The sequence below is a fragment of the Salarias fasciatus genome, chromosome 23 (assembly GCF_902148845.1).
Source record: "Salarias fasciatus chromosome 23, fSalaFa1.1, whole genome shotgun sequence".
NCBI lineage: Eukaryota > Metazoa > Chordata > Actinopteri > Blenniiformes > Blenniidae > Salarias > Salarias fasciatus.
Window position 1 is genome coordinate 26,201,510 of NC_043766.1, and position 24,888 is coordinate 26,226,397.

Sequence of the window (24,888 nt, forward strand, 5' to 3'; positions counted from 1 at the left end):
AAAAGTGGATCTGTCAAACCTGCATTGTTTTCTCTGACAAGCGCTGACCACACAGCTGTCCTGCCAGACATTTTTGTTGTTGTTGTTCAGAGCGCTGCTTATGTGTTGCTTTTTGTTTAACATCTATTTCCGCACGTCAGAGCAATTTGGAGAGCACATCTTAAAACTACTGAATGTCGAAAGTTTAAATACTGGTGTAATACTTTTAATAATATGACTGTTTAGGTGATATTTTCAACTGGATTAGATCTGTTCCATTTAAATGTGCATTTTTTTATTGAATATTTATCTAACAAAAAAAACAAAAAAAAAAAAAGAAGCAACAGATTTTTGACTAGAGAGAATACGTCAGGATGTGGGTCCCTGGAAAGGCTTGTGTTTCTAGAAGTGGTACCTGACAGAAAGAGTCTGGGATCCACTGGATGAAGGTATAAACTCTGTTAAAAAGCTGAATCATAGTTTGAAATACTTGAATATAACTCCAAATTGAAGCGTATACTTACATGTCATGAGGCAAAACCTTTATTCATAAAACCATTAGTAAACGCACACTGTACATTCTCACATGGTGGATATAATACTGTTAGTATGAAGTTGCATAGTATTAAAGGTAAACTACAAAGGTGATAGCTTGTAGACTGGCTGCCTGGTAGTAGCTGCATATTTCAAACTTTGCATGCGACTCATGAACATCAATGCAGTGTTTAAATCCATGTGTGACTAATTACATTGGAGGAGGAGGGTTTAATACGTCCGGTCTTAACAATGAAGCTTAGTACATACAGCAGTAGTTAAATTCACATGGCAGTGATAGGCTACGATTAATAAACACAGAACGAGGCTGTTTTTAAGAGCTGCACTGAACTCTTTCAATGCTAATTTCCTCTCAAATTGAGAATTTCAGTGTTTGTGCTCCACACTGCGTCCTCTATATTCAAAAAAGTCCTTCTTCTCCATTGCTCTCATGGAGAGAGATTTCCAGCGTCGACACCCCACAGACCCTGTGGTGTTTCAGCAAGTCACATAGCTCCAAATTTTGTCACTTTCCCACAACGGCCCCCAAAAATGACATTCAGCACTGTAGTCTTGATAAAAAAAAGCAAGAGGTACAATGTTGCGTCTGTTGGGGGACCGGTTTGAATGTTTGTGACAGAAAATGTATTTCCCAAAGACGTCTAGTAAAAGCCACATCTGTCCATCCACGGCCCAGCCATTCTCCACTTCACCTTCTACTGGTGATACCTCCACACAGTGTCCTTTCACAGTCCTCCATCTATAGCTGGGTGGTCGCGGTGGAGCGCAGCGTCCTCCTGTCTTGGCGGTGAGGGGCGGGGAGGTGGCAGTAACGTGGCGACCTCCCTCGGGACTTCCTCTTGGAGCTACGTGGCACGCTAGGGCCTGGGGGGGCTGGTAGTCAGGCCTCCTCAGCTGTAGCATCAATCCCAGCGTAGGTGAAGTTCTCGAATAGAGCCATGTTCACATAGGCCTGAAAAATGGATTGAAGTGTGTAAATGAATTTGTATTAACCGGATAAACCAGATTCTGTAAACTATAGAGATGCAAACTGTCTTCAGCCAATAAAGTAGGGACAATAGAATTTTCTCAAATCTGAAATTTCCAAGAATTTGACAGCAAAACTACAAATACATTTGCAAATCGGTTACAATAGAGATTTAACCATTTGAGGTAAATTCAAAATCAATCCTAACCATTAAACTGCATCCAGTTTAATCAGCTATTTTAGACATCATCTTAATTCATCGATCCACACGATACCAAAAGCCCTGAACCTCAGTTTCAAACGTCCCTTAATTTCAATAACAGGATGTTTTCCTATTTCCCCAAAAAAGCCTGCATAGTGTGAATGAAGCATTACCTTCCGGGCTTCCTGCATCCTGTTGAGCTGGACAGAGATTTGAGAGAACGGAGGTCTCTCATAAGGCCGGTCCCTCCAGCACTGCTTCATTAGCTCGTAACTAGCGACAAACATGCAAGATTATTCTAACGTGGATTGAAGCAACAACCTAAATTTTCAAGCAAAGTGCTGAATACTTACACCTCATCGTCGCAGTTTTTGGGTTTCTCCATCCTGAAACCTTGGGGCAGTTTTTCATAGAGCTCAGCGCACGTCATCCCACAGTAAGGTGTGCCACCTGATACACCGAACAGAAGCAGGGACGGTATCAATGCATACGACCTCAGACCAACGCCGGCTCATTCCGCCTCTTTTCTCTTCCACAAATATCAAAACTAAAGCTTTAAAACAGTTCTAATTGTATGCAATAATAAATAACACTAATTAAACTCATGGGAGTTTTGAAAATTAGTAATCATGAATTGATCTGCAGCTGGATTTCAGATATCTTTATGACGTCTTTTCGGCTTTAATGGGTTTCATACTCACCTAAACTTACAATTTCCCAGAGCAGAACACCAAAAGACCAACTGAAGGAAAGAACACAGAGATTTGAAAGTTGATTAAACTTAGGCAAGAGCAGAAAAACCCTTTTTTTGATAACTAGCTTCTTTAAACAACTTTTAAGTAGGTGATCATATCTGTAGACTTGCAAAAGACTCTCTTTGCTTATCAACAGATGATAGAGTGAAATAGGACGCTACGTCCTTAGAAGACATCTCATCTCTAGGATATCTGTTTAAACTTAGTTTCTGTTGTATGGTCAGTCTCAGTCTTAAGGAGCTCGTCCTGTATCCTTAAGTTGTATATGCATTTAAACTCGACACCTTCATGGTGCGTTGGGATGTTAGAAATTGTGTAATAATAACATGTGATGATCCTGAAGATGAGAACACAGTCACAACACGTCAAACAAGTGCAACTGGATAGTGGTCAATCTAAAACTGAACACATATGGACATTAATAATGCATTATTGAAGAAGTTAATGTTAACAAATGTTAAAATGCAGATTTTTCTTTTACCTTAGCCAACCCCTGAAACACCTACAATAATAAGAAACCAGCATATTTCCTGTTCCCTGATTGGAGAGCCCCCAGCCCTGACTCCACCTCCACCCAGTCAGTTCCACAGATCGTAGAAACAGACAATCAAACCATCTTTCTGTTTATCGATGCTTCAGCGTATTTTTTTTTTTTGCATTCTTCAAGCTATCTTTGTGTTATTCTCATGTCTCTCGTTCTGCCTGCTCCAGTATTGTTTACAACTCCTTCTGACCTAACAGACCTTTCACATTTCTTCCGTTAGCTGTCCCACGCTCGTCTAGCTTACTCTCTGCTGTGTATAAATAGGCTCCAGTTGACAGGCCAACGTCTCTGCCTGTCTGCTGTGCTGTACTCACGGCTTCCTGGTTGTGCTTATCAGTTACACAGCACGCCATTATCACTCCATCGGTGACAGGGATGATTTGTTGTTTTCAGTGGCAAGGCGCCTTGTGGTGTACATAATCAAAACTATACTAAGAGCTCAAATGTTTTCAGTGAGAAGCCTGTAATACTGAGGCAATAAGAAGGAAGACTAATATTTATTTGGAGTTCCTCATTAGTTTGATGAAGCGGCACATCCGGAAATGTTGCGAACTGGTTCTCAGAGATAATTCTGCATGTTAGAACAAACATTTCAGAAGGAAAAGTTGTTAGTGTAACTCACACATCACTCTTGGTTGTGTACACACTGTAGTTCAGAGACTCGATGGCCATCCAGCGTACCGGCAGCCTCCCCTGAGAGGAACACAACTGATTCAATTTACCAGACTCAAAAAACACAAGAGTCTGAGATTCTGAGGATTACTACTAACACAAATAAACAACGCTGCACGTCAGAAAGATGCTTAAAGCTTATATTACAAATCCTATAATCTTTCTCAAATGAACTGCCAAATAACATAAACCATGAACTCCTTGCTATATGAGAACATGACTTAAAACTAAAAGTGATCTTTCCTGTGGGCACAATCGCCAATTTATGTCTAATCTCATGAAACTACTCTGCACCCCCTTTCAGTGAGAAGATAATTGTTGTATTAACTGGCAGTTCAGTAACTTGACAGAATAAAGGTCTAAAGGTCTGTTGCTAATAAACACCATCATATATGCTGGTCTTCTACTTCTCTGAACATCTCAATTCTCTTTTCACTAAACATTCTTTGTCATTCAGTGAAAAATGAGGGTAAAACCAAAAAAGGAAGGATGTTTGTCTTTGTTGTGAAAATCCAAGCAATGAGAAAATACCTGCAGATTACATACAGCTAATGCCCTCTACTGGGCCTAAAACAAAGTAAAATCAGTTTCTTTGGTAAGTAGTGAAATTGCACGACCTATCTACTCACCATTGTCTTCTTCACATAAACTTCCTCTCCACGCGACAGACCGAAGTCTGCTATTTTTGCAACAAGGTTGTCTCCTACAAGAACATTTCTCGCTGCCAAATCTCTGTGGATGAACTAGAACAGAGGAAAATAGATGTAAATAAAGGTTTGAGCAGGAACTGTAATGTTTTCATTGTGCGATGTTTCTGGCCGACACACTGAATGTCTTCAGTAAGACAAAGGTGTAGCATCGCCTGGATCCCTTACTCACATCAGACACAAGCGCCCTTTTGCTGGCTAAAAGCATTAGGTGAAGTTTCTTGAACAAAACGAAATACTGCTTTCTGATAACGTTGACAAACAGTCGCAGACTGCTCCTACCTGCTTGTCACTGAGGTAATGCATCCCAGTAGCAACATCCACAGCGAACTGCAGCAGCTGCTGCGAGGTGAGGGTGGACGCCGTGCCGTGCTCCTTCGCAAAGGCTGGGTCGGTCTCCAGCACTCGGCTCTTCCTTAAAAAGTCCAGGAGGTTGCCGTATGGAGCGTATTCAATAGCTATGTACAGGTAACCTGCAGGAGACAGAGGGACAAAGGTTCAGGTCGCATGTCCGAAGCAGGGATGGACGACTGTGAAGCTGGTGGGGCCAAAAACTACAACCTCATGACAGAAGAGTCAAAACACACTCCAGCGTTTCTTCCACAATGACATATGAGAAATGGAGCTACTAATTTACCACAAAGCTACAAGTATGCATATAAAATCTCAGCACATGGTTTAGAATTCATATGTGGATCAAATGCGGATTAAATGATTTCCTACTTCTCATCTTAACTGTATTATGGGTTTTTAGAAATAAGTTGCACGTAAATAGCCTGTGTTGGATTACAGTATATGAACATTTGATTATTTCTCATTACGCATTTAACATTTTTCTCCTCACAATATGTTAACTGAAAGCTCAAAAGCAAAAAACTGAAAGCCACTGGTGCTGTCTCTTCACAGCAAACCTGGGGTCAGACGCAGGTTAGAATTCGGGCAATAACATCATAACATCAATAACATCCCCTGCTAATAAACATTCTGTCTCTTGCTTGTACAAGCAGTTAAGCAGCTCATCCATCTACTGCCAGCTACTACAATGACAAAATCCTTTCTTTGCATCCAGAAGCTGCCTGTGGCCTTGGCCAGCCTGCTTAGTTCACACTGGGAAGAGACCCAGCTGAGGCTGGCGGGGGGGCTCAGCCTTCAACACGCCGGTCCTGACATGACACAGGTAGACCAGATCCTCTAATGAAAACCTCACAGAACCTTTTGTTAGTACATGAAGGTTTCCTGCCAAGTTTGCACAGATCATTAGGCGTGTGTAGCTGTTGGAGGAGTCCCATGGACAGCGTCCAACGTCATTAGTGAGGACTATTTGTGTATGACAGAACGACTGATTGATGGACGGACCGGCGGAAGAACAAGAACCAAAATGAATGTATGGTGTTTATGAGCGAGACAGTGTCTGGTGGTCGAGGACAGACAGTGCTTTGTTTCCACATTATTTTGAAATGAAACAGCATTCAAAGATCAATACTTCTTCATCGAGCATTGTTGCTAAACAAAATAAATGAATTTGCTTTTCTTCCACAAGAAGCGCAAAAATTTTATTAGACATCATGCAACATGAGCTAAAGGTTTCAAACTGCTGAGTTTAGTTAATTATACTATTCATATTTTACAACTTATGAAGTCCACTTCAACAAAACATATAGCAACCAATAATCTAGACTTATTTTTCAATTATTCCAGTTTAACTTAATCATTTTTTTTCTCCACTTCACACAGTGTTTAATAGTTTAAAACTGAAATCCTAAAGGACAAGTGGCTGATTCAGCTGATGTGTTGATGTCAGGTTAGAGACCAGAGATTTGTTTCAAAGGTCAGTAAGATTAGAAGATGATTGAACTTTTGATACGACACTCTTCCTTTATCAAAAAATGTTCACAAGATAGTGATCATTTCTTTTACTTGTGAAATATATTTAAACCACGTCATACTTCTTCAAAATGAGAAGCAAACAGATGGAAACTGAATAAAAGTCATATATTTTCTAACAATATTTGACTTTTATTTTGTCTTCTTGTTCAAAACCTTCTAATTTCCACTCTGAGTTTTGTTTCATTCTCACTTTTCTTTTACAGAGTTTCTACATATTCTCTTTTGCTTTTCCTTTTAAAATTCACAGATCCCTGATATGAGTGCACATCTATATTTACAAACAGGTATTAAAGCTATATATCAATCACAAACATTATATTACGTTGTCTTCATCTCTCTCACTCTGCTCTCCTTTAAGTTCAGTCTCAGTAAAAAGAAAAAAAAGAAAAGTAAAATGTCGACAATTCTAAGTTAAGCTCTACAGAGGCAAATGCCACTTAAAAATTACAAATATACATTGAATTAATGTTTATTTTTGCCGGCTGAGTCATTTTTGCAATGCTCTTCCACGTGTACTTCTCCTATGCTACATCTTCTCTCATATGTCATCAATGCTTGATCGAATAAAAATAATTGAATTATTTCATTTGGAGGCCATTGGATGGCGGTTGGTGGAAGCTGATACTTTATGGCAGATCAAAATAAGTAACCAGATACAATAGGTGCCACAGCATTAGAGATTTAAACTTAAACAGTCAAATGTGTCGGGGATGCAGAGTCTTTAGGTTGAGCACATTGTGGGGTCTGGCCAACACATTCAGGTTTAGATGACAGAGAGTCTGACGGAATGGGGGTATCTGTCAAATACCAAGAATTTTGAATGTTCAAGTACGAGTGCAGCATATCAGTAATATCAGAACGAGGACAGGCACTTTAATCTCTAGACCCTGATAAAAGCCTATATCCTGTCCTTGAGCGAGCAACATGCATCGGATAGATATCAACACTGCACTTGCAGATGGATGACATATATTTTGAAGTGTATACCAGAGAAATGACCAACAATTATACATGTTACAAGACATGAAATACTACAGAAAGCTCAGAGGTAACCGAGAAGGATGATTTTAGTCTGAGAATGTTTTATCAAAACAAAAAAAGAAAGAAAAGTTTTAGTTTTAGCTTCTGCAACATCTATTGCCACTAAAAAGCTGGACACCAAACTGAGTGCCAAGCATGCAGTAGACATTAGCCATGGGAGACATGTGTCCTTTATGCTCATACTTTGTTAATAAAATCTATACATTCCTGGTTTCACACATGATAGCAGAATAATGCTATGTGTCAAATGTGCTAATTTTAAGATTTGAAGCATGCATTAATGATTACTCCAAATGACTTTATTAATGTTTCTATTTCAAGGTACAGAATTACCTGTGTATTAACTGCATGCATGTTAATATAAATGGTCTTTACTTCATACAATGCATTTTTACACTACACCACAGTGCTTTACACTCTTATCACATTCACACACCAGTGGAGGCATCAGCCCAAGGGAGCACTTTGCTCAAGTGGACACAGTCCACCCTTTGGTACTGAGGAAGACATTAGTGTGAATCTCACAGTGATCAAATGTGTATATATTTGGGATACACGGTTACTTTAATGAGTATTATTTGTATATTTTCATGCTTTCCAAAAATCAGTTCAATGTGAAAAATGCATTGCCACTAATGCACAACATAGCACTAATGCTGACTGGCATAAATATCTCAATCTCATCTTATAGGTCATTAAAGCCTTTTACTGTCTTGTGGTCCTAAGATGAAATTTGAAAGTATTAAGTTTGTGTGAAGAAAAGTGAGGGAAAATTTGCACACAAAATTGGACATTTTGATAAATTTTTGATAAACTACAGTTTGCTATACTACGTCACGTTGTATTAGAAGCTAGAGGACACTTGGCTTTGTTACCAGACTGAATCTAAATGTAAAAATGTGATGATTCCTTGCACTCCAACAGGGTCCTTTGCACCCTCAGTGCTCGGTGATTGGGCTCGCACCCTAATTATTTGAACTACAGAATGCCAAGCATATTTACACAAAAATAGAGGTTTTGTCCGAGCGTGGATCTCCACATGACCAGCAGAGTTACAAATAATAATCTGAAACATCCATTTCAAAGCCCATCAGTAACCACGGCCGCCACTAGATGTCGCTAACTCACCTCTGTTCTCGCAGGCTCCTATCAGGTTGATGATGTTGGGATGCTGGCCTAGTTTACACAGCACTTCCAGCTCTCCTGCGAAGTCTCTGTGGTCATTTTCCGAGGCAAACTCTGCAGGAAGTACAGCATCGTTGTGTAAAATGCAAGCAAAGCAGTCTCTGGCTGGCATCTCCCACGTGAAATTCTCACATCAGTCCAGGAATGCACTACACCAGCATTAAAAATGTGCTGTGTCGGTGCGATACATGTAAATACACTGTATATGTTTGTAAGTCCATGAATTAATATGTACTGTGGCTACCTTTCAGCATCTTGATGGCTGCGCTCATTTTGTTGCCGTCTTTCTTGATCATTGCTTTGATGACCTGAATTTTGAAAATGACATCAGAACAAGTGTCCACATGTGGAAATCACAATGAAAAAACACCTTATATACTCAATAGCTTAATGAAAACTCTGAATACCTGGCCAAAGTTGCCTTCTCCAATAACATCTTCGAACTTTATGTCTTCCCATTCAAGGATTGGATAGGTGAGAGGCTCCGGCGTGGGCTTCGGCCTCCGTGTCAAGGTTAGAGTTCCTGAATTAAACTGCAGAATAGTTTCCTCACCCTGGTGATATGAAGTCAACCAAATTACAAATATTTCAGAGCTCTTTAGGTTTACATATCCTCTTCTATTTGTTGCCATGCTCGCTGCATCCTCAACTAGTTAGTAAGTTCTCCTGTTTCTAAAAAATCATATTGAAACAAATCGAGCGTACCGATCCAGACTGGTAGGTAAATGTGCGCCGGCGGTTGAGCAGCGTCTTCCGGATGAAGAACAGGCCCAAAAGAGCCAGCAGGATAGTCACACAGGTGACAGTGACCGAGCCCACCACGGCCACCAGCAGCTGGTAGCTGTCTCCGGCGGGCCTCCCCGCCACGCCTTGAGTGGTTGGAGTTAAGTTCTGAAGGCCTAGCAGAGGAGAAGACATGCAAAGGGCCGGGGCCAAGATAGGGATCGTTATTACACAGGGGGAGATAAATGTGCTTCTTTAATGCTCTGTCCTGTGTAAATTCCATTCCCTCTCTGGGTGGTCCTGTTTAACAATACCTAACACACACACAGACACACACACACACACAGCACATTACAGGCCAGAAGAAAGTATAGATTTTCTACTAGAAGCTATTTGTGGCTTGAAAATAAATTGAATTACATCAAAGTAACTATAAAGTTTTTTTTTTAATGTATCCAGACTAAAGCAACCTTCTCTAATGCCGTTTTACAATCCTAGTGACGGATTTACTTGAACTTTCCTATTCTGTCTCAAGCAGTGTGTTTACATTGGACTTTTTATTCCCGTTTAAATCCAAATAAAGCCTAATTCTGCTCTAAAATGACCATAGAAATGAAGACTTTGTTCGGAATCAAGTTCAAATCCAAATCGACCGGCCGGTGTATTCTCCTTTGGGATCGGAATTATATGTATAAATTATCATTCTGGTCGTTCTGCGCATGCTCCACCATCGCAACAATACACTATTCCAAGATGGCGGCCCACAGTTCAACTCATACCAAGACGATTTATTCAACGGGAACCTCAGAAGAAGTGGACATAATGAAAGAGTGGAGGGACGGGTGCACAACAATGAGGATGTTTTCAAAGGTGGAACAAACATCAAAGTAGACGTAAGTCCGTCACAGTCGCCAGCATTTAAGATGATTTAATATTTTGATCTTTAATATATCTCTGAATTGCTTAATTCAGAATAAACCGATTCCGAATTGAAACCATACCCACTCGTATAGAGAGTTCTTTTTTTTCCTATTGTCTTTTATCAAGTTAATTTCCGGTGCATGAAATCTGGTAATATGACGGGAAACACATGACAGTTGACTGGAAGATGAAATCCTACTCACCGTCCCCTTGTGTCATTGCCTGCACAAACTTGCTCCACTCTCCTGGCACTTTGGAAAAGGCTCTCACTCTGAACTGGTAAAGCGTGCTGCCGTTGAGGGCGGTCACATCTTTGGTGGTCTTGTTTCCGTCGTCCGTGTCCAGCCAGGCGTGAGGGTTCCCCTGGCCCACCGGCTGATACTCTATTATGTACTTGATGATGCCTCCGTTTGGGTCCTCGGGGGGCTGCCACCTCACTTGGATGGCGGACACGGACAGGGGCAGGGCCTGGATGTTGCGAGGTGACGAAGGGCCTGAGGCACAGAAGCAATGCTGTTCTTAGGGTCTTATAAAAGTTCTGAATTTAGTTTGTATTCAACAACTGCAGGCGTCAAGCTTGGCTGCTCTAAGAAAGTGTAAAGAGAAACACTAATTGCTTTCCCGTTGCATGTATTTTTTTTTTAATTTGCTTCAGTGAGAAAAACAAAAAAAAAATATGCATTTGCCCCTAACTATCAGTTGCTAAAGTTTTTCCTCAAATGTTGTGGGAGAAGAGAGAGGGAGAATAATCAAGAAAACAGAAAGCATTAATAATGTTGTTTTTCTGAGTGTTTCAAGCAAATCCGACAAAAGTCTATCAACAGGGTGCAATTTGCTAGAGGGATTGGGAGAGTCTGCTCTCGATATACTGAAATTTTATTGCCAGTGGCCGGGACAGAATCCATCCTTTCCTCATGGCGGCCAGGGCCTCGGCTGCCCAATCCAATCTGCAGTGTGATGATTAGCTGGTGTGAGCTCGTTTGTTGTTCTCTGTGTTTTTCTCTCTCACAATCCCCTGAACACAGTGGGGCCCAGCAGACAGCCACCACCTTCAAGCCTGGATCTGCTGGAGGTTTCTTCCTGGGAAAAGGGAGTTTTGTCGTGTGTGGGTTGATTTCTATATTTCAATTTAAGGTGGAGCTTGATTAGGTGCCTGTCCTGAAACTGGCCCCATATTGATAAATGTCTCAAGGATTTTCAGGGGGCTTTTTTGGCCATTGCTGTTCTGTTTGCTAATATTAACAGAAAATTGACTTTGGATGCCTATAAGTAACTGAAACTTAAATTTGGGTATTCTGATGTATTTCTTTAACATATTGAGTAAAACTGTTTCCGCCACCCATGCACCACCATGCTGCCTTTGTCAAATGCCGTGTCTGAGCAAATGGATAGCTAAATATTGATCTTTCTACTTGTCAGTGTGCCCTGAACCTGAATTAAGACATGCCAGGCAGTTTCATACAACCCAGGGTTGCAAAATTGCTTTAACCCTCTATATCCCCTTTTGTTTTTTTCACTCACATGGTTTTCCTAATAGGTTTAACCTGTTATTCAATTACTGAGTTCACAACAAACTACGTATGCTGTATGAAAACAATGTGCTTTTCATGAAGTACAGTGGATTAGTTGGTTTAGTAATATCTACAAGTCATCTTCCCTGCAGCTTGTTTCTAACCAACAGCGGAGGTCTTAGTTACCCTGGCTATGGATGCGGAAGCGGTACGGTTTGGAGAGTGGCCCCTGGCTGTCACAGTTGATGAGGCGCACCACCACCGTATAGTCTTGCTGGTACTCCAGGTTGTGGAACTTGGTGGAGAGCACATTTAGAACGGTCGTCTCCTCCATCAGTTTCTCACTGTAGGGCGGCGGCCCGGAGAGCTTCACTAAAAAGCCACTGGCCGTGTGGGCATTAACCACATTGTTGGGGGGCAGTCGCCAGCGCACAGTAACATTGCGGCCCTCCACCGAGCTGCTGTCAATCTCAGGTTCAATTGTGGGCTCTGCAGCGACAGGGAACACAGGATGTTTTTTTTATGAATTTGCCTGAGGAGCTGCGTGAAGAAAGGTGCACCAGACACGTCAGGCTCGTCACGCATGACAACAATGATGCCTTTACTGTCTCCAGCCTACTCTACTGTCGAGTAACCTTCATTCTGTAAAAGACTCAAAGGTCTGACTTGTCCCTAATGGTCCCCAGTGTCAACTGTATAGACGGCCAAAATAAATAGGTAAACAATTGCCGAATCTTTTAATTGATGAATTTTCACTCTTGATTAAACTTTGAGTTGCTGTTGATTGACTTTCTGTTATTCTGGGACTCCTGTAAACTGTCAGTATACAATAACTTCAGGACAATTCCAACCAGGAAAATCAATTAAATCCGTAGTTCTCTCAAATTTTTTGCTACTGCGAGGTATTGGTCTAAGGACATGATATTGTCTTCTGAGGTTTCCACCTGTTTTATTTATTGCAATCCCGTCAGACTGCCTCAAAGAAAGGTTGCAGATGCCATCTCACAATACTTGAGTAAGCCAACGCTTTACAGTGGAAAGGCTGTCATACATGCCCACTGTCACCAACATAAAAAAGAAATGCCTTTGCTGCATCTACTCTACATCCTATAAAGTGTTTCATTATGCTTTTTTTTCTTTTTTCTAAACATTACCTTATTTTTAAAAATTTCAGAAAAAAGACCCCCCTGAATTCAAGTTTCAATGAACTGTATTAACAAATAACAGTGTCCTTTCACATATGAAGGTAACCACACACTGCCACAGAGTAACACTTACTGAAGACATCTAAAGTTGAACCATAAACAGGCCCTTTATAATTTCTCTTCTTTATATATGTCCTGCACCCATACAGTCAGTCATACACTCTCCCTCTGTACCACAGTCATCGAGCAATACATTCCTGTTTATGATGTTTAAATACAGTCATTACTATTCTTGAAAAGGTTTGTGACTCTTGGCTGATTGATGTCAAACAACTTTATTTAATTGCTATTAATGATTTAATCCCCAAGGGTATTTGATTTATTTTACCACAGAAGGGACCACTTGAGTCCACTGGCAATCTTTCTATATTTACACGTTAATTTGAAGCATCGGGGCAGATAAGCCACCGGGGAAACACGGTTATCTTCTTTGGGCATGGGAAAAAAAAACACTCCATCACTGCTCCAAGCAGACTTAAAATAGTTGTGGTCGTTTAAGTGTTGTGGTTCTGTCAATGGATGTTTTCTCCCAGGCAAATTTTCCACAAAACCATACTTCAAACTCAATGCTTGTGTGTGCGCTCTGATATTGACAGCAGTGTTGTGAAGGTCTTACCGGGACAAGCCGTCTCCATGATGGCCTCGGGCCCCGGGGCCCCCTCGCCTCCGTCTCCGGGACGACTCAGCTGGACACGCACAAGGTAGCGAGTCGAGGGCTCCAGGTTCATCAGTGTAATGGGTTCTTTGTCACTGTAGACTGAACGGTGGGCAGGTGAGAATATCTTTACTGCAGACAGCATCATCATCGTCAGCATGAACAATTCAGACATCATACATTTAACATTTTTTTAGATTGCACAAGAAGATCTTCATGTGTATCTGGGCCACTGCCTTGGTACATATGATTTGTTTTGCATTTTTGCCATCTTTATCAGTAAAACTTACTCTTTAGTACTGATTTTCCATAATAATGTGTTTCTGTAATGCTTGCTTTTGTTTCAGCGGTGACAATCCAACCTCAGATGTGTGTTGAAAAAATAGAAAATAGAGGTTGCTTTTACGCAAGCAAATAAATCAAGAATAATCTACAGTGAAATCAGCACCATAATGGGATAAAGGCTGACTTACGCAGCAGCATTTTTTCCTGCTTACCAATGATTGAGGACCATGAATGTCCATTTTCCACAGGCTTGTAGAGGAGTTTGGTGGAGACAACGGGGCCGTCCCCTCTGTGGGAGTCCACTGGCATCACCAGCAGCTGCTTACTCCCCTGTTCCAGCAGTCTGGGAGCAGATGTGGGCACCGGCGGCTCTGTGGAGACACAGGCATGGACTTCAGCAAAATGCCTGGAAACTTGACCAGTGCCTGTCACTGAATAATATATTTTCCGCTGTAGAGATCTCAGACCTTTAATGGTGAGGTTGAACTTGCGGGAATCCTGGCCCAGATTGGTGGACACCCTGCATTCCCACAATCCTCCTTGTTGGGCGTTCAGGCGAGTGATCTCAAACATGGCTGTGCTCTTATTTGAGTCCATGACCGTGCGAGAGGCCTGATAATAAATCAGAAGGAAGCATTACAGTGAATGTTGAAAAATACGTTTCCTACTGGACTATTTTTGTCTAGAGGAGAGACAAAGACAAAGAAATAAACTTTCTTTATTCACCACAAAAGTGCCTGAGTCTTTTTTTTTTCTTTTTTAATCTGACTTTGCCTCTTTTATCAAGAAAACAACACAGAAACTGAGCGTATCACTTATTAGAAATACATGGTGACTGCTGCACTGCAGAGTGATACAGCCTTATCTGGACCGACCACAGTGCTGCTGACTTCCTCAAAAATGTGACTCAAACTCGTAATCATCAAGTATAGACTTGAAAGCCTACGCCAAATCAGCTCTACCATTAAAACTGGCCAACTAATGTTCTTCTTTGATTTAATGATTATTTAGGCTTTTCTACTTTATTATGAGTGAATGAAGATTCAGACACTTTGAGACTTGCAGTAAAAACAAGTCTCAAAGCACAAAAGATGTGTTTTGAAACATGTTCTTTTAAATAACAGTGCTCTTTGTCACCTGTACACCTGTCTTTTATGCCAATCGCCACACTAATCTCTCTACAGCTTGTAACCTCAGCTACTCATATCCACTGGGTTTGCAGGAATCCACTGCAATACTGCTCCATGTGACGACTGAAATAAATATTGCATGAACAGCATGTAGTAATCATTTATGACCTTATGGCTGCTGAAGATTTAACTGTCTTCTGATTCCAGCTTCATGGTTATCAGCTGTGGTAACTTGTGGTTCAGACTGCTTCCTGCATTGTTCACCAGCTCCTCTAACTGAGGTATGAAACTCAATTCAAAATATTCATATATGACCAGCCTACTGTGGATATCAATCTTTCACTACATCACCTCACATAAGAGTTGGGCAGTTGAAATTAGAAATTTCATATTTACGTGACAACGTTTGAACGCAACACGGGCTTGCTATAAGTGAGTGTGTGTCCTGTGCTGCTTGTGGGAGCGGCGTATTTAACCCCACAGAATGACACACTGTCCGTAACAATAACTATGTCCGCAGCGTTTCCTCATTCAAACATGAGTGTATCATTATAAACATATAAGTCATGAAATTACAGAGTGAAACGCTTCACATAACAAGTTGATGTGAGCTTTCTGTTCTGTGATTAAGCTCTGAGAGTCCCAGGTCAGCTTGCTGAAACTCAACCACACATAAATAAGTGCTGGATAAGCACTCACTATTTAATCTTTAAATAAATTCTATTCAACAATATATTAGGCTCCTATTATGCACAGTTATTTTCTTTCTTTTTAATGATGAAAATTAAACTGATGTGGTTGATATTTATTAGATCTCATTACCGTTTTATCGCCCAAACCTACTTTGAAAACATTCAAACTTTTTATTTTGCCGGCATCTTTTGTTAATTTCCATAGAGGCCTGCTGTAAGTGAAATCACCTTGAGAACAGTGCTGTCCAGCTTCCGCAGCTCTATGTTGAGGTGACTAGGCAGAGGGTTTCCAGTGGCCGAACAATATATTTTAGGATTAGAGTTTAGATTCCACTCCAAGTTACCATCCAAGTCCAGTATCTGGGGAGCTCGGTCTGAAGAGAGAGAATGAGATAAGAACAAACTATCATGAAAAAAAATACAACAACAAATAAGAGAACAGTGAGATCACAGGTAATTTAATGCATTTCAAAACACGTTTTCAGTGTCAAATTATGTGTGAGATTTCAAAATAAAGTGTGCCAAGACAAACCATAAGATGAGATAAAGCTTTTTGTGAGAACATACGCAGCAGTTTGTCCTTTTTTTATTGCTCAGATCAATACATTGTGTTAAAATATTTACATTTCAATTCCATATATATCTCCATTTTTGACACTGCTTTATCTGTCACAACCATCACCAATTCAGCTCAAAGCATTTTTTTTTTACTGTGGGAACAAACAGAGAATAAAGTTCCCATAGAAACCTTACAAACACACAGGTAGAACATGCAAGCTAATGTGCTAACCACTACAACACTGCGCTATCGTGACCACACTATACATTTGGTGCCCTTGGTTGAATAAAATGGTGCCCCGTACATCCAGGGAATCCAAGTTTTAAAGACTGGCAGAGTAACCAATATAATATGAAATGCATGAAAGCTCAGTTGTTCCTCACCCTGTTCAAGCATTAAAGTGACTTGAACTAATTATGTGAAGATATCATCGTGCTCTTGCTTCAGCTCTCAGATAGTTCATTTAATTGATGGAACAGATGAAAACATTTTAAAAAGCCCTGCCTTCTACAACCGTCAATTTAACAGCGCAGTTTAACGGTACCTCCATGGGTCAGCAAAACTTTTCAAACAATATGTGGCTGCTTTGGAACGACACCTAACTGAACAAATAAAATGGCAAACAAATAAAGGACACGCTGGTTTTCGCAGGGGTTCAATCAGGCTTTATCATAAATGTAAATAAAGCCCCTACTCTGTGGTTTAATTATGTGCACCTGAATTTTTATAAGTCGCACATCACTTGTATTCAATGAGGGAGGTTTTATCAGTGAAAACTAATAGTTTGGTATGAGTGCTTCTATTGGGTCAAGAGGCGCTCATGTGATCGTGGTGACACTCACCGGACTTCTCACAGTGTTGCCCTCTCCACCCTGTGGGGCACTGACATCCGCTGAAACGATGGCAAACGCCTCCATTCTGACATTTACAGCTCAGCCTGCAGTCTGGTCCATACATGTCATTACGGCAGGCTGACAACCAGAAAAAGAAAACTTTATCAAGTCGAATGCAGCGTATACACTGTGTGACAGCAATATGTTTAGTTGAAGTGTTCTCACCGGTGTTGCAGCGACTCCCAGACCAGCCACTGGCGCAGGAGCAGCCGTAAGGGTCCGGCAGGCAGAAACGAAGCCCCTTGCAGGTCAGCTTGGAATCACATGGCTCCTGGCAGTTTCGACCAAACATTCCTTCTCTGCAGGCTGCGAGCCGTCAGGGAAAGACAAATTCGCCAATATGTTTATTTAAATTCCTCGAGTTCTGCTGCACTATGATTTTAAACATGAGTTGCAAAATACTAGAGTCTAATTCTGAAAGTGGAGACCACTGGCTCAGTTTTAGCAGTTGCACTGATTGATCTCAGTTTGGTTTATTTTCTGATGACATGGAGTTTTCAATGGCATTATGAGAGCAGCTAGAGTCCAATTTGGCTGAACCTGACAAATCGCTGTACTCTTAACCTTTGTCTCTCTCGTCTAGTCTTCATATGATGGTTTCAGCGAACTCCAGTTAGCTACCAATCATTTTTGACAAAACAACTTAGACAAACCTGAATTAACTTAGAATATTACAGATGGACAGAAAACATCAGATGATCAAAGATCATTGGAAAGAGTGAAGTAAATGGGGAAAGTATGGTTGTTGCTGATGCACGTGTCAAATTGGCCATCATTAAAACTAATCTGTTTAACTTTACTTGAAAGGGCCCGTGCAATTCATGAAACTTTTTAAAAATATGTAAGCAAGAAATCATAACACATAACTAAATTATAATAGTCACATTAATTTAAATCAACCTGAAATGTAAATATTATGACCAGGGTTTTGCGCATCTTTTCAGCACACAGGCATTTAAATAATGACTACAGTTATCAAACACACACACACACACACACACACACACACACACACACACACACACACACACACACACACACACACACACACACACACAGAGTGAAATATTTTCTATGGGCAATATGAATCTGAAATCTGGTATATCTTTCCTAATTCACAGTATTTACATGGACTGAGTTGCCAACCTGTCTCGCAGCGTGTTCCCATGAATCCAGGAGGACAGATACAATCTCCATCAGCATCGTGACACACTCCACCATTAACACACTCCTGGCAGTCCCGTTCACAGTAAGGACCCCACTTCTTACTCGGACAGTCTTCAGAGGTAGACAGAGAATAAGTATTTATTAGAAATAAAATCATGACAGTCTTATCTTAAGACGCTTTTCATACACAAAAGGGATATAATGTTTCATTTGTTTGGGTTGGAAGTATTTAAACTAGGTTGAAAAAAAAATCAATATTTCTTCATAGGAAATCTAAACAAAAATCCACATGGACTCTATGACTTTTGCTTTACAGATGCATTTGTTTTATGTCTGACTTCATTATTTTTCAAAACTTTCCCAGGCTCATTACTTACACTTCACTCGCTTTATCAGTGTAACACAGTCGCACGTACAATTTACATTAATAAATTGGTCCAAAACCACTATTCAAACTGGCTTTGATTTATGCTCGTGCTGTTTTTTCTCTGTTTGTAAAAGTTCACATGTGTCACAGTTCAACATACGTCTGACAATAAGCCTCATCCAGGCTCCATGGAGGGGGCTGGCCCCAACGTAGCTGGCACTGTAGATGCCTTGGTTAGTAAAAGTTGCATTATCCACCGTCAGCACAGCTGTGCGGTTGACAAAATCATGCCAGTGAGTTGTGTAATAGTAGTTTCCTACAAAAAAAAGAACAATATTAATGATTTCAGTCAATGTCATTCATTAAATAAAATAAGTTACAGCTGTTCTCCTTTCTCACGTCACTTTAAAACATTGAGACAGTTCAACTCCCACAACATTTAGTCATTTGTGCACATCATATTAGCATCTTCTTATTCCCTCTAAGAAACTGCAAATGCTCCTCGACATGCATCAATTCTTTTCATACAATATGACGTTGTAGAACATGATCATTTGCTTGTATCCTGTCACTCAAAATGATCTATACTTGTGAATGACGAATATCTAACAGTCCTCATTCCATTACTTGTGTTATCATATTAAAAACAAATGTTAAACTATTGGTCAAAATCTGTCAGGGTCCTGCAGAGGGTGCAGAGGTCCTCCTCCACTTCAGGAGATACTTTCCTCGCTGCATTGCGTGCATTGCTACAATGTCCATACAGACAGGAACGTCTCGATGTGAATGATTAACAGTACTGTGTATGCTGTGTGTTCAGTTCCAGTATTTACTGCAGTATTGTTTACTTGTTTACTCAGCTCTACTCAAAGGGAGTTTGTGTTTGTTCGTTGTAAATAAGTGTGTATTTTTTTCTGTTGCACACTGCTGTGAACAAAGCAGAATTGCAAAAAAGCATATGAAATGGCAATGTGCCTGTACTGTTTCCTCTCTAAACACAATAACGTGTCACTCTACTGTGGTTTTATGAAAAAGGTATTAATTGTTGTGCAAATGTAAAAAAAAAAAAAAAGTGATGTGAGAAATGCACCTCAGCGAGAGAAGAAAACTGTAACATATGTGTGTTACATGTGAGTGGCGGTTTAGATTTCTTAATCCTGTGGGATTACCGTTGTTCTTCCAGGTTACGTCCCTCTTTTGGGAACTGAGAAGCTGCATGCTGAGGTTGACTGTTTCTCCTTTATTAGCAGTTATTGTGAGGTATTCTGGAATGAAATCTCCTGACAAGGAACATGGTAGATACAATCAATTTCAAAGGTCAGACATTCGCCACACTGAAATAACAATATTAAATAAAACAAAAATCCATATTACGAATATATTGATAAAAGGCTTATAATAGTAAAAATAAAACAGCTACCTAGTTAATAAGTACAACAAAAAAAACTACACAGATTAATAGAAAATGACCAATAAAATGTATAAATACCCCTGGCAACGTTGTTGATCATTGTGACTGTCTCCAGTGGGGCAGCTTCTCGAGTGGACTCACAGTAGAAGATACCGATACGATCCAGGTCACCAAAGTCTCTGGCCACAACCTCATTGTCCGTGGGTCTCTGCACTTGAAAATTTGGCTTATTGTGAAAAAGTAGAATTTTGTTGTCTTTCTTGATGTCCAGCTTGACCTGGGCGGCGTTGCGCTCTCCACTGATGCAGGAGAGGGAGAAGGGTTTGGCGTTTGTGACCTCTGCCGTGGAGATCATGGTCAAGTCAATCACAGCACCTGCAGGGTGGGACACAAGTCACTTTTTTTTTTTTTTTTTTTACTTATTGACCAGATCATGCAAGAACACATAAGGTCCTCTTACTGAAACTGAGAAAAAAATCTGCTTCCAAATCCAAGAAGAGCACATCTATTTTGAGCAGAGGGCAGGGCCGGCTCTAGGCATAGGCGAACTAGACGGCCGCCTAGGGCGCCACGTCCCGAGGGGGGCGCCGCGGTCGTAGAAGGGGCGCCACGACGCTCTGTGTTCCGTGTGCCCCGCTGTGCAGCGGTCCGACGCACTGCGCTCCTCGTCCCCCCCCCCCCCCCCCCCCCCCCCCCCCCCCCGCTCAACAAATGTCGGGACCGCTCGAAAAACACGCTCCCAAGGGGCGCTCGTCTCGGGCTCGCCTAGGGCGCCTCTGAAGCCCGGGCCGGCCCTGGCAGAGGGCCTATGTTTGATATATCAATGCAATCTGTGTCACTAAGAACAGGTAATTTAAAGCTTATGTGTCGTATTTATTATCTAATGTTTTGCTTACCTGTTGATTGACATTTGCAGTATTCAGTACAATTTATATATTCTATCCATCTACTATCTGTAACTTTATCCAAACTGGGACTTTTGACTTTTGATGCACAAGGAGCCCAAAACAATAATCACTGATTGATGGCCTTTATGAGGTGCTTCAGTTACCAATTTTGCACGTTTCACTGAAGTTAAATCCTAGTGTTGTGAGAACCTCATGTCAGAACATGCATCAGCTAACACAGAGGAAGTCACGTTAACACACTTCATCCATCTGATTACAGGTCAGGAGCTGACAAGGATCTTTTTCTGCCTTTGTAACCTCACATTGTAAAGAGCCTACTCCATGTCATCAATACTGACACTGGACAGCGATAACCAGAAGACATGTAGTTTTTTTTTTTTTCAGTGAATGTGCCAAACCCAGTCATGCCACTTTGTCCAGTGTTCCTTCTCTCTGGAATTTTAGTCCATGATCAACCAAACAATTGCAGGAAACGTGGATGAGCCTGTTTCCCTAAAGTACAAGCACACCGCTGTGCTCACAGCAGTTAAGATTTAAGTAAGAAAAAACTCGCGGGTGGCTTGAAAATGGAACATTTCTATTTAATGATCTCTTTCTTCGACAATATATTTAACTTCTCTTCTATTAAAAAACGACGGAAACAGCTTCAAGTTAAGTTTTGACTTACCCGATAAATGAAAAAGGCACCAGACAAACAGCAACAAAGTCCTCATCTTTATAATCCTCATGGAAGAAAACGCTGTAGATGAATTCTAATACCAGTCGGAGTTTTGGGAGAAATATTCACGCGCACTTCGGTGACGCGGCGTCACGACGATGCGCCTTTTTACGCATAACTTGGCGAATCCCGATAATCTCCAGATCAGGTGTAAAATCTCAGCCGTGACCTGTCAGCCTTGAGAGGAGGAATTACAGTACTGTGACACCAGACCCAGGGTCCAGTTTACGGTAAAGCTCAGCTTTCTCTGGGTGGGAAAGGAAGGAAGAGCGTCACCAGACAGCGGAGCGAGCGGAGGACTGCTGGCGCGCTCAAGACCCTCCAAATACCCCGCGTGCGTTTATGGGCTTAAACTTTTGTCACTTTCTGTTCTGATGCATTGCTCAGCACTCGACCTCTCTTTGAAGAGACGTGAAAGTTCAACTTCAAAAGAAAAATGATAAGACGGCCAGCACAGTCCGTGTTAAATTCACTGTGCAACAAAATGGTTAACTTCTCCATATTATTGTATCTGAATGTGCACAATGATGGTTGTTTCACTTTGTTTGCTGTAGAATACATTTGTTCACACTTTCCAAATGTTAGACGATGTTATTTCTGCTCAAGGCAACTTAAATTTAATGATATTGCATGAATATATTAACTGATAACATGTCTTTACGTTTAATCGATACATGGCACACACTGAAACACAAGAGGAGAACTGCAACAAGTATGTTGAATTCTCTCCAGGTCTCATATCTGAGGTGTATGCTGTACAGTTGATAATAAATTCAACCTGAGTTTTAAAAAGAAAGGCAGATCCAACCAAGCTCACCCACATTTCTATTGTTTCTCACTGTGGATTAATCAGATCAATAAATGTATACCTCTTGTATTCTTCTACACAAAATTGTTGTATACAGAAATACTGAGTATGTTGGCACAAACCAATAATCTGATGATGTCCTGTCACTTGCTTTTCACGCGCCATGGCTACAATCAAGTACAATGTTGTTTTCAAACGTTCACATTTTCAAGTTAAATGCATCCATTTGATAAACGTGGCTTACAGGTAGAAATGCTTTCAACAAAAGGGATCAACATACACAACGGCGTACAATTAACGTGACATGCAAAAATGAATAGCCATACCATGTTTTACAAATGAAAGAACAAGTATTTTAATGTGTGGCAGAAGTTTTAAAAGTGAGAGTGGAGGAGAAACCCTGAGGGCACAGTCTGAGTGTGTGTAGAACCCTTTCAGAATCACTTGTATTATTGTTATTATTTTGATTATGGTTTTGATTTTGATATTTTATTTGCACAACTGCACTTCCACCTTTTTTATCATCTCACTTTGTCTCCACTACACTAAGAATAATCATTGTTTCTAAAGTTGAGGCTTTGTCTTTAGTTTTCCTTTTTTTCTCCTTCATAAACGAAAAGGAATAGAAATGCAGGGAAAAGACATCCTCTTCACTCCCTGGTTTTTCCTGCTGCTGCTCCCTCCTGAACCTGACTGGCACTCTAGAGGTCTGCCCTCCTTTTGAAAGAGAGCTGCATTAGTGCCATAGTCCCATTGAATCAATATCGCTGGCTTGAAAGTAATGTAGAACAATACAAAATCTACTTCCTCTTGCCATATGATGAATAAATATTATTCAGTCCAAACTACACGTGCATGTCTTGCACTACTTATGGGCAGAAAATCTGATGCAGTAGCATCTTGTAACAAGTTTTGCCAAAAGCAACAGCTTTGTTCTCTCACTTGCATCGCTTGGTTGTAATCCCTGCAGCTTTTATAGTTCCCTTTTACAGTCTCCCTTTCCCCCTCATAATCACTCATTGTCAGGAAATGATGAACAATATGCATGTTGTGTCTATTTCTGCCCTAATCTTTTAAAAACGCTGCACTGGCTCACTCTAAGACATGCAGTTGAAACAACTGCACACAGTGGCAAAAACCGCTGCACTGATTTGGTGTTTTCTTTACATTTCCTTGCTGGTTCAGACAATCGCCTTGAAGTTGACACAACTTCTTATTGTTTGAGATTTCCTGTTTTCAGTTTCTGGAGCTTGCACGGGTTTTTGTAGCCAACAAAGCACATTCTATTGTAAACGAATCTAAAAACAAAGTAAAGAGCAGCTTCAGGTTTGAACAGTGTTGATACATTAATGTCCAATCAGACTACTGAAATAATGTCATATTGTGCGATGCTATATTATTCATGAATCAGAAAATGAAAATTACTACAGGAAGATAGAGTTTTCATGACACAATAAGGATTTGTCTTTTGGCTAGTTCCTCAGTTCTGTAGTTCTGTACTTGACAGGTAAAACAAAGTCTTTGTAATGTAAAAATGACAAGCTGCTAGTTGAACAGCTCTCACTGAGGTGTTTCTCTGATGATTATTGCCAAGTTTGGCAGAATTGTGCCAACTCTGCAAGTTTAGTAGGGAGGAGAAATTCAAGAGATGAGACAAAGGAAGAAGAGCAAGGACCCAAAAAAAAAAAAAAGTGTTGCAAACAGCTCTTGGTGGAGCCTCCATAGGAAGCCAAAAGGGAAAAGACCTAAGGCTGGGTCAACACAGATGCTTCTGCCTGTGTCTGCATAAAGTCTGCAAGAGTGCAACTGTGCATAAATACATCTGTCCACATGTGACGAAAACACACACAGTGAGAGGAGTGAGAGGACGCCCATGCCTGTGTGGTGTATGTGTCCTCATAATTTAGTTTGTGTGTGCTCCTGTGTGTGTGCTCCTGTGTGTGTGTGTGTGTGTGTGTGTGTGTGTGTGTGTGTGTGTGTGTGTGTGTGTGTGTGTGTGTGTGTAGGAAATGATTCTAGTGGAGTGGGCCTGCAGGGTGGAGGCGTCTATCTGTGCTCCTAAGACATTCACTATTGTATCCAATAGTGTTTGTTGTTGTAGAGTCATTATTAACTGTTTGTTGTTAGAGTGACAGCAACTCGTTTAAGTACATCACCAGACGAAGGAGTGGCACCGTGTGTCTCCTGACAAGTTCAAAAAGCACAATGTTGCTGCTGCAGGCATAGCAGGACACTAAACAATGAAATGTCCTCGTGCATTTTGAGGTAAAACATGTTGCTGAACTGTGGAAACATAAGAAACGTGCAGTTTGTTCTGCAGTCAAATACACATTATTCACTCCATAGTGGGATATAAGCTTGTTTTTTGTTTTGTTTTTATATGTTTTTGTAGACCAGACTTACAATTGTATTCAAAGTTGGAATGCATATTTTCAACATGT

General features: G+C 40.8%; 1 protein-coding gene across 3 annotated transcripts; it reads right to left on the minus strand.

Annotated features, from left to right (window-relative positions):
* Positions 1-450: 450 nt before the first annotated feature.
* tie1 (tyrosine kinase with immunoglobulin-like and EGF-like domains 1) lies at positions 451-21,838 on the minus strand. 3 transcript variants are annotated; one of them, XM_030083479.1, is made up of 24 exons: positions 21,589-21,838; positions 20,092-20,388; positions 19,772-19,882; positions 18,763-18,918; positions 18,215-18,346; positions 17,234-17,374; positions 17,018-17,146; positions 15,845-15,990; positions 14,262-14,406; positions 14,007-14,165; positions 13,471-13,611; positions 11,836-12,138; positions 10,342-10,632; positions 9,200-9,393; positions 8,902-9,027; positions 8,739-8,802; positions 8,438-8,548; positions 4,664-4,854; positions 4,304-4,417; positions 3,625-3,695; positions 2,405-2,445; positions 2,057-2,153; positions 1,877-1,976; positions 451-1,486 (listed from the first exon to the last, which is right to left on the minus strand). In XM_030083479.1, the coding sequence occupies exons 1-24, from the start codon at positions 21,647-21,649 to the stop codon at positions 1,415-1,417; spliced, it is 3,393 nt and encodes a 1,130-aa protein (XP_029939339.1). In that variant the 5' UTR covers positions 21,650-21,838; the 3' UTR covers positions 451-1,414. The 3 variants fall into 3 exon arrangements, with proteins under 3 accessions (XP_029939339.1, XP_029939338.1, XP_029939340.1); XM_030083478.1 differs by having other exon boundaries at positions 452-1,486; positions 8,902-9,048; XM_030083480.1 differs by lacking the exon at positions 11,836-12,138 and having other exon boundaries at positions 453-1,486; positions 8,902-9,048.
* Positions 21,839-24,888: the final 3,050 nt, after the last annotated feature.